Source organism: Dendroctonus ponderosae, unplaced genomic scaffold, assembly GCF_020466585.1.
Source record: "Dendroctonus ponderosae isolate FM_Combo_2020 unplaced genomic scaffold, Dpon_F_20191213v2 Dpon_F_20191213_1, whole genome shotgun sequence".
NCBI lineage: Eukaryota > Metazoa > Arthropoda > Insecta > Coleoptera > Curculionidae > Dendroctonus > Dendroctonus ponderosae.
The window spans coordinates 60,538,187-60,546,925 of NW_026017110.1; the positions used below are offsets into that span (position 1 = coordinate 60,538,187).

General features: G+C 35.3%; 1 protein-coding gene across 2 annotated transcripts; it reads right to left on the minus strand.

Annotated features, from left to right (window-relative positions):
• Positions 1-810: 810 nt before the first annotated feature.
• LOC109541176 (protein cortex) lies at positions 811-5,387 on the minus strand. Of its 2 annotated transcripts, XM_019909956.2 has the most exons (8): positions 5,274-5,387; positions 5,030-5,208; positions 4,797-4,975; positions 3,237-3,448; positions 1,802-2,101; positions 1,505-1,693; positions 1,293-1,446; positions 811-1,239 (listed from the first exon to the last, which is right to left on the minus strand). In XM_019909956.2, the coding sequence occupies exons 1-8, from the start codon at positions 5,274-5,276 to the stop codon at positions 1,097-1,099; spliced, it is 1,359 nt and encodes a 452-aa protein (XP_019765515.1). In that variant the 5' UTR covers positions 5,277-5,387; the 3' UTR covers positions 811-1,096. The 2 variants fall into 2 exon arrangements, with proteins under 2 accessions (XP_019765515.1, XP_048526745.1); XM_048670788.1 differs by lacking the exon at positions 1,802-2,101.
• Between the last annotated feature and the right edge of the window lie 3,352 nt (positions 5,388-8,739).

An 8,739-nucleotide genomic window follows, 5' to 3' on the forward strand; every position in this document is an offset into this window, starting at 1 on the left:
CCCCCCCCCTGAATTTAAAGCTGGATCCGCCCCTGGGAACACTCACTTTTCTGGAGAGCTTTTCGAGCTTTGAAGCTCTGCAGGGGTGCCACCACTGAACATTGCAAAACCTTGGAAAAACGCTCTTTTCCACGACGGTATAAAAACCCTATAAATTTACTAGTTTCAATAACGCTACTGCTTTGCAGTGCAAATGTCCAAATCTCCCAGCCGAGAGCCATTAAAGAAAAACTGCCAAGACACGTACATTAGCGAATTCTCACACCCAAAAGTATATTCGAAGAAGCACTTTTGGAGCAAAGTTTATAATTAAATTTTTAAAACAAGTAAATCAACTTAAAGTGGGTAAATGATGCATATTTAAGCGATTAATACCCACTAACGCGAACAATGATAGGCTAAGCGCAAATTAAAACAAATGTTATTGACTTTCGCCATTTCAGACGCAAATTTTTCCTTAACCTTGACTCACGAATCTATGAAATAGAAGTAATGGATAAAGCAAGTGTAGTCCAAACAGGTTCGATGCTAAAGAAAGTAATAGCCCCATACTCACGATACCTACTATACCATATTAATGGCTTAATGTGCGCATTGTAGATTGTTACATAATCATGCAATAAGATTGCTGCTAAGGAAACTGGTTCTCAAACGATGACTTTTTGGAAGCATTTACTTGTTCTTTACTTCATTTAGAGGGCTGCTGCTAAATAACCTCCTTGCACAAAAATATTTTTTTGACCAAATGTGGATCAACCATCTTATATGTGATCGGTTTCTGTTCTTCCCTTAGAAAATACCCAAAAGACGTCCTATTTGTTGGCAATTTATAAATAAACACTTCTACAGCAAAAACGCATTCTACAACTACAACTACATTAGATTTTATTTCAATAACAATTATAGCTGATTTAGTTGGAAGTAGGTGCTCACGCTGAATAACCAATAAATATGTGCATTATTCGAAATTTAACGTTAGTGGCTCGAAATAGATCCAGCAATATAGGTAGCCAAAAAGTTGACATTTAAATCCAGTACAGTCAGAAACAACGAAACTATGCTAAAATAAAATACAGGAAACAATGTATAAATATTATCATCTTAAAAACGATCCAAATTGAAACCGAGAATCAAAAATGCCAGGGAATTTCGCAGCTTTCTTTATGGCATGAATTCTAGCTTTTGATTCTTTTCCAAAGAAGTCCCATATAACGAGATTTTCATCCGTGCTTAAAGTTGCTGAAACATTACGAAGTAACACTTGAATCAAATGAACTATTTGCGCATCCTACCTAACTTTGTTCCATGTTGATTCCAAAGTGCATAAGGCACCCTTCCCACATGATATCGAATCTCATCCACGCGAGTGTGTAAATCACTGAATACAGTTAGAAAGTTACATCCATTATCTTCATCGGAGTCAGAGTTTTCATAGTAAAAACTGACCTGCAATATGAAGCCATTATTGAAATGAAAATAATGTGACATTTTCAGTATCATTTACCACAAGTTCTCCAGACATCGGACAGAAAGTAAGATAATCTAAAATACAATCTGAAGCTTTCTTAAACAATGGCTCAACAGTGCTATAATCAATACATTTCCTAGAGTTGATGTTCCATACGGATATTTTGTTATCGGGTATATATCCTATGACTAAAATAGAATTTTTCCATGGATGCCATGCTGCACACTATAATATATTAGTTCAAAAAAATTAATGTATTAAGGCTCGGTCCTCTAAGAAGTTAGGAAAAATCGCTTTTGAGGAATTTATATTTGAAGATACAATTTTGGTTACCTTTCGGAACTTATGACTATGAAATAAAAAAGCTGATTTTGGTACCCCATTTAGTTCAATAGGCCATTGGAAAATATGTAAATCATTATTCTTTGTGCCAACCATCAGATAGGTCTCATCGCACGATAGTTGTAAGTCGATAATCGGATCATTTACAATTCGACAAGCGTACTTTATCTCTGTTACGCCTATTACACTTATGGAGCCTGTAGAACATCCCGCAATAATATTGTTATTTTTTGTCCACTCAAAAGCTGTTACTTTACAGGTGCGACAGGGACACGTTACTGTTTCATGGATCTGGAGCAATATTTATTAGTGCTTATTACAATATAAACGTTTCAGTTACTGGTACATTCATTTAATATGTTTACTTTTCAACTAAAGGGCGGATCCAGCGGGGGTCATGTTCATAGTAAAAACGGACAGGAAAACATGAAATTTTGGCATACTATTTACACCTAAATGTTAGATATGCAAATTTCGCTTTCTGGGTCAAAACTACTCGATTTTCTTCAATCATGTTGTTATGACTGAATCGAAGTTTCAATTCTCTATCCGAGGATTCCAAAACGAATTCTGTGACTCATATAAGGATTGAGAAACTTTGAAAAAACCAGCGTCATGTTTGAGTCGATTTTGCAACTTAAATAAAAACACGCCAATCTAAAACTTCTTAAAATCAAGACTTTTTTGAGAAAACTGCCAACATTTCCTTATCGATGGTTCACTTTCTAAAAAGGCCACTTAGTTCTCTCTGGAACGATGTAAAAAGGCGCGTTCTTGCTCATTTTGCTTCCGAGAAATGCGCAAGAACGGGACGGAAAACATTAAATTTTGGCATAATCTTGCACCTAAGTGTCTGATATTCAAATTTCGTTTTCTGGGTCAAAACTACTCGATTTTCTTCACTCATGTTGTCATGACTGAATCGAAGTTTCAATTCTCTATCCGACGATTCCAAAACGAATTCCGTGACTCATATGGGGATTGAGAAACTTTGGAAAAAGCAGCGTCATGTTTGAGTCGATTTTGCAACTTAAAAAAAACACGCTAATTTAAAACTTCTTGAAATCGAGACTTTTTTGAGAAAACTGTCAACATTTTCTTATAAATGGTCCCCTTTCAACAAAGGGCATTTAGTTCTCTCCGGAATGATGTAAAAATCAGCGTTCGTGCTCATTAAACTTCCGAGAAATGAGCAAACACAAGACGGAAAACATGAAATTTTGGCATAATCTTGCACCTAAGTATCTAATATTTAAATTTCGCTTTCTGGGTCAAAACTACTCGAATTTCGTCACTCATGTTGTCTTGACTGAATCGAAATTTCAATTCTCTATCCAACGATATCAAATATCCATTTCTATATCATTGACTGTTTCCTTGACTGGAAAGCTGGATCCGCCCCAGTTTTCAACTGATCTACACTTACTTTTAAAGTTGCACCATCGATAATGCTTATGCCAGATTTGGTTCTCGATACTGCAATTCGACTGCCGGTTCGATTCCATTTGAGACAGTCACAAACGGTTCTCCCAGTGTTTGTGTAAGCAATTTCTCCATTTCTAGAGCTCCATAAATGGACCTCACCAAAAAATATTGTGGCAATTTGTCCTTTTCGTCCCCAATCAATAACGTGTCTATCTATTTGTAACGTAGTTTATATGTTAGCATCATACATCCAGATAATTTAGCATTAAATGGAATTTTGTATACAGTGAGTCCCAGAAGTAATGTCTAAATTCCACAAAAATAAATTTATTGGAGTTAGGTCTGGCGGTCCAGGAGGCCATTAAGTAGGTCCTCAGCTTCTTATCTACCGATTGGGAAAAGTTTTATTAAAAAATTTACGTGCATAGTGTGGAGGAGCACCATCTTTGTCAGGAGAGTCTGGCTCTAATTGATTTTGATATAAAGACACACCGACGCTGGAATTAATTCAAGCTGGAGAAATTCTTGATATACTTGTTCAGTTAGAGCCTGTTCAAAGAAAACTTGTCATATTACTCTTCATCCCATTTATTTTTTGAGGATACTGGCTGTGAATGCGGATTTTCAGTTTCCAATATCGACAACTTTGTAAGTTCACATAATCATTCAAACAGAACGTAGCTTTATCGAAAAAAAAACGTTTTTTACTAAATTATTGTCTAGATTGCACATATTTTGCATTTGGCAAATCATCTACAAATAACTCTTGCCTTAGAATAACTTTATAGAGATGATATTTTTGTTTTCGAATTATTCGAGAACAATATATTTCTGCTTGTGCAGATTCGCCCCAATCCCCAATAAGGTAAAACGCCAAGTTGTTCATTTTCACCTGGAGCCAAACATCTAGATTTACGCAAATCTGCATGACCAAATTCTCTGCATTCAGCTTCTATTCTAATTACCACCTTTTGACATATGAAAGGACGATCACGGTCGATTTGTTTTACGTTCCGTTAATTTAACCGATTTGAAACCCGAAAATTTAAATAAGAATCACCGTGTATAAATAAATGTATCATAAAAAACACATTTAACAATAAAAATTTAGGAGTCTGAGCTTTTTTCCAAAAAACACAACGTTAAATGGATTTACACATTACTTCTGCAGTTAACTGTTTCTTGTTTCAGTAGAATGTTGGTATGACTTGTTACACTTTTGGAAAATACAGGATGATTCAAAATTGATGTTATTGCTTTTAAAGGCTCCTGGGGCTTGCAGGACCTTAAAAGCTTTCTTTTAAGACGCATACTTTCCTTGATCTAAAACTTTTGAAGTAAGTTGATATCAAGTAATAATTTGAAAATTACTATTTGATATGAATTAAGCTATTTTACTTTCTAGAAGATTTTCTACAAAAGAAAAACTGACGATACTGGTAGTTTTTGGCGCTTTTAGATCGTTCGGATGAAAGAAAGAAAAAAAGTTCTTTCCCTTGGAAAAAATTCCTTCCACGATCCAAAAACTCGAAAAACTCACCAGTTTATGAGTTTTACTTACACATATGTGTCTCCACTTGGTTGATATTGGGCATGTCAAGTGCAGCGTGCGGCTGATGTAGCAAAGGCTGCTTTCTGGCCTTAACAGGCCAGGGAGATGTCTTAGGTATATAACGGGCTGAGCGCTTTTTATTAGAAATAATCATGTTTGAATGCTTAATATTCAGCACATCTGAAATCCTTCAAGAATTTGATTGCCACATTCCGAGTTATAACATAATGCTCTCAAGTTACCGTTTCTTATAGTTTACCAAATAGTTCGCTTTCCTGGCAGTATTTAAAAATATTCGGTGGAGAGCATCATCTTCATCATCCAGCTGGACATCGTATAAGTCGTTTGTTGACCGACCGACACGAAAACCATCGAAATTGATGCTGGTGCGGCTGGGAATGAATCTATCCAAATACTGTGTCTAAAGCATAATGATAACAACGGGATTTATCGGGAAAGCCCTGACATTTACTATGCAAAACTCACCATTTTGGATGTTATTCGTTGGCTTAATCAAAGGTTAGGAAATGAAGAGCAACACTTGCGAACACGGAAAATAGATATCGCACATTTTAAAACCCATCTACAGATTGGCAAAAGAAACTATTCTCAAGTAGATAAATATCTCAAATTTTTTAAATTCGATACGAGGCAGGCTGGAAAACTTCGACACTGGCCAACGAAGAACTTGTTTTATGTGACATTGCACGGGAACGAAAATCTCAGAATTTATAGGGCTTTAAGGATATAGGGACTTTTCTTTTAAGGGGTTACAAGGGTTCACTTGGAGCGTACGAGAAAAATATTTATTTATTTATGTATTTAAACCAGTACAAAAATTACAACAAGTCACATTGCTGTGAAACTAGTTTGCCTGTACAAAAGGACTAAAACTTACTTACTATAATACTTAGATCCTAAAACAGAGACAAAAACAACAACAAAAATTTAAAACTAGATAACAAGTACAAAAGTATGCTTCAAGTTTCACCACTTCCTAGTTAATTAGTGATCTATACGCTTCAAAATATTGAAAACTAGCAGATACTTCTTTCTCAAAATTTTCTTTCACCACCAATCACCCAAATGTTTTCCTTGCTTGTAGATACTGACTTTATTCTTCAATTACCATGGGTTTAATTGTAAATAGAGCTTTTTCTAGGAGATATTTTTGACATCGCTGAATTTACGGGTTACATTAACTTATTTCATTTTCAATTGAGCTTTTGATATTTAAGAAAGAACAGCTATTTACGGAGTGCTAGTGTCATAACGTTGTGCTTCGTTTGGATAATTTTCAAGTTAAGAGACGAAATATCCATTTCAGCTATGGAGGCTTCAATGGGGTTTCAAAAGCTTCTTCGTAGTAAAGGAGGTGGGTTGAACAGCTGCTGAAGACAAAAGTAAATAAAAATTTTAAAACATTAACGCGCACTTGATTGAATGAAGTTCAGAAAGTGTTAAGTTTGATGTGCCATTTCCTAAGCTCAATTTTCGACTGATGGTAAATATAATTTGAAAGACATCGCATTGAAAACAGTTCAAGACTCTTTACAATAATGAATAAATTATCAGCAAACACTGCATTGCGGAATAGAAATCGTAATTATTTCATTACGCATAGATATCCGTTATGTTCGTCATCATTGGGATTAGTACGGTGTACTGAAGACCCCCAGGACATGCATTTGAGTAAATTGCAAGCGAGCGTCTTTCTCATTTCTTTGTCATATTTTGCTTTTGAAGCTCAAAGGCGATATAATTATGAATTCCATGGCCTTGGGCAAGCGTTGTACAAAGTCAACGTTGCTGTACACCAACTTTTAATTAAAACAAACTCTGCCAAGCTCCAATGTGCAGATCAAAGTGCCTTAGCATAATATTTATTAAAGATGTAAAAGACACTTCTCGTAGATTCCTTAAAAGCTGGCATGCGATGCATGATAATTTCACATATTTTTATTCTTTATTGCTTCCCGAAAATCGGACCATTCGTTGTAACCGGGCATCTTCATCCCCAGGTTTTTTTCCCATATTATAAAGTCTATGGCCTCACCATCTCTTCTAAAGTGCAATCTGTTGTTTTGGCTATTACGCTGATAAAATGATTCCAATCTTTTCTGCACTCGATAATTCTTGTACCTTTATCTAATCTATGCATAAGAACATGAAAAGCTATCCGTTTGGCTTACATCTAAATTCCTGAGATAACTTGACCTAGTTTAGTTGCTAGAAAAAAACTGCATTCACAGTTAGAAAATAGGAAAGTTGTAAACTCATGCAAATTTGAAGACGAAATGTTTGTAGCTGCTTCACGACAAGGATGTTAAGCTAAAATATGTAGATCAGGTAATCTTTATGGGGTCCTCACGCCCGTATTGTGTCACTGTTACATTGTCACGGAAATATTCTTTAAAACACGATCTGGCTTATTTAAAATGCACCAATCGCGAAAAAACGGTGTTTAATTATGCCCTTTAACATTTGGAATTCTCGGATCTCATTTGAATGCGACTCTAATGCATTTAGTGTAGTTTCAATGCGGTTCTTCGAATTTAGCACACTGGCGTTAAAATTGCAGTAGTTTTCTTTTCAATTTTTACAATCTTCATAGCTGTGCACGCTCTACTATATTAACATTTCCTGCTTCAGTTTCTTGAACTTCTACTTAGACCGAAATTCTATGTGGATTCTTCATTCTCCTCCGCCATAAATTCCCATAGCTTGTCGGTTTAAATCAAGGAGACTCTTATTTTTAAGCAGGTGAAGACCGATGTCTAAGGACAGGAGTCTAATTTTCTTAAACCTTCTGCCTGCCTCTGCATTAAAAGGCTTTGTTGGACCCTATCATTACCAAAAACAATTCTTAGTTGATAATTACGCACAATTGTTGGAATGATTTAGTGGTTATTAATCATTTTGTCAAAATTTAATCGCTTCTAAAGACCTTTTGAGCAAATGGTCTCGAAACACGCTGTGGCGTTTTTCCGACTCCAAATGTGCGTAATTATATAGATGCTAGTCTCCAATAATACTGGTTCTCTTAAGCACCTTGAAAAAACGACATTCAATTTACATTAAAGCGCTAATGTCTATGATATAATCTGCTGTAGCAAAATTGCGATTATTATAGACAGCAGTCGGTCAACAATTTTCCAAATTTAATTAATTTTAACAAGACTGTGCAGAAATAATTTGCTGTAATGTTACATAATGCCTCAAGTATTTCGTGTCATAATGTTTTGTTCTAATGACTTACACACTTTTAATGCAATTAGAATAATAATTCCAACTAGGAAGAGACCGAACTGTTACCTCGCCCCCGGAAATAAATTCACATTTTTAATGAATCGAAAACACATTATTGCGCTGGTATTACGGATAATGTTTGGTATTCAGAATATTTATATTGCCAGTGCAAACAGTTTTGTAATATTTGATTTTTCCCTCTGTTTGTCTTTGTGATTTCCCTAAAGCTCAATAAGACAGCCCGCATTTCTTTAAGTCTAGAACTAGAAAATAATAAACATAGGTGATCAAAACACAACGTAATATTTTGTCGATGACTAAGGCAGATTTGCTGGTTCTTCGCGGATGAAGAGTAGGCAAAATAACAATACACCTACCTTTACTTTTAATATATTACTCTAATCCATTTTGAATGATTGTGCTTTAGCAGTAGGAGCCTAAAGCAGTAAGTGCTTTCAAAATGTACGCGCCAGTCACGTTTGACATGTTTTTTGGATCTGGGTTTCTGTCTTGTACTTACCTCGCAGTTTGTTCACTTTGCAACTTCAAGCCGTTTAATCAATCAATCGGCTAATCTACGAAAAACCTACATCTAATTTCTCCTATGTTCTAACTAAATGTATTTTGTGTGCAACATAGGGCTAATCGGGTTTTACATATTTGCTAGTTCCCGTAAAACTTGATAAAATTAAACCAATTTTTT

Coding starts and splice junctions, on each gene's coding strand:
- LOC109541176 (XM_019909956.2), bottom strand. Junction 2,102..3,236: donor TCGATGGTGCAACTTTAAAA/GTAAGTGTAGAT, acceptor ATATTGCTCCAG/ATCCATGAAACAGTAACGTG. Junction 1,447..1,504: donor CGATGTCTGGAGAACTTGTG/GTAAATGATACT, acceptor TTCATATTGCAG/GTCAGTTTTTACTATGAAAA.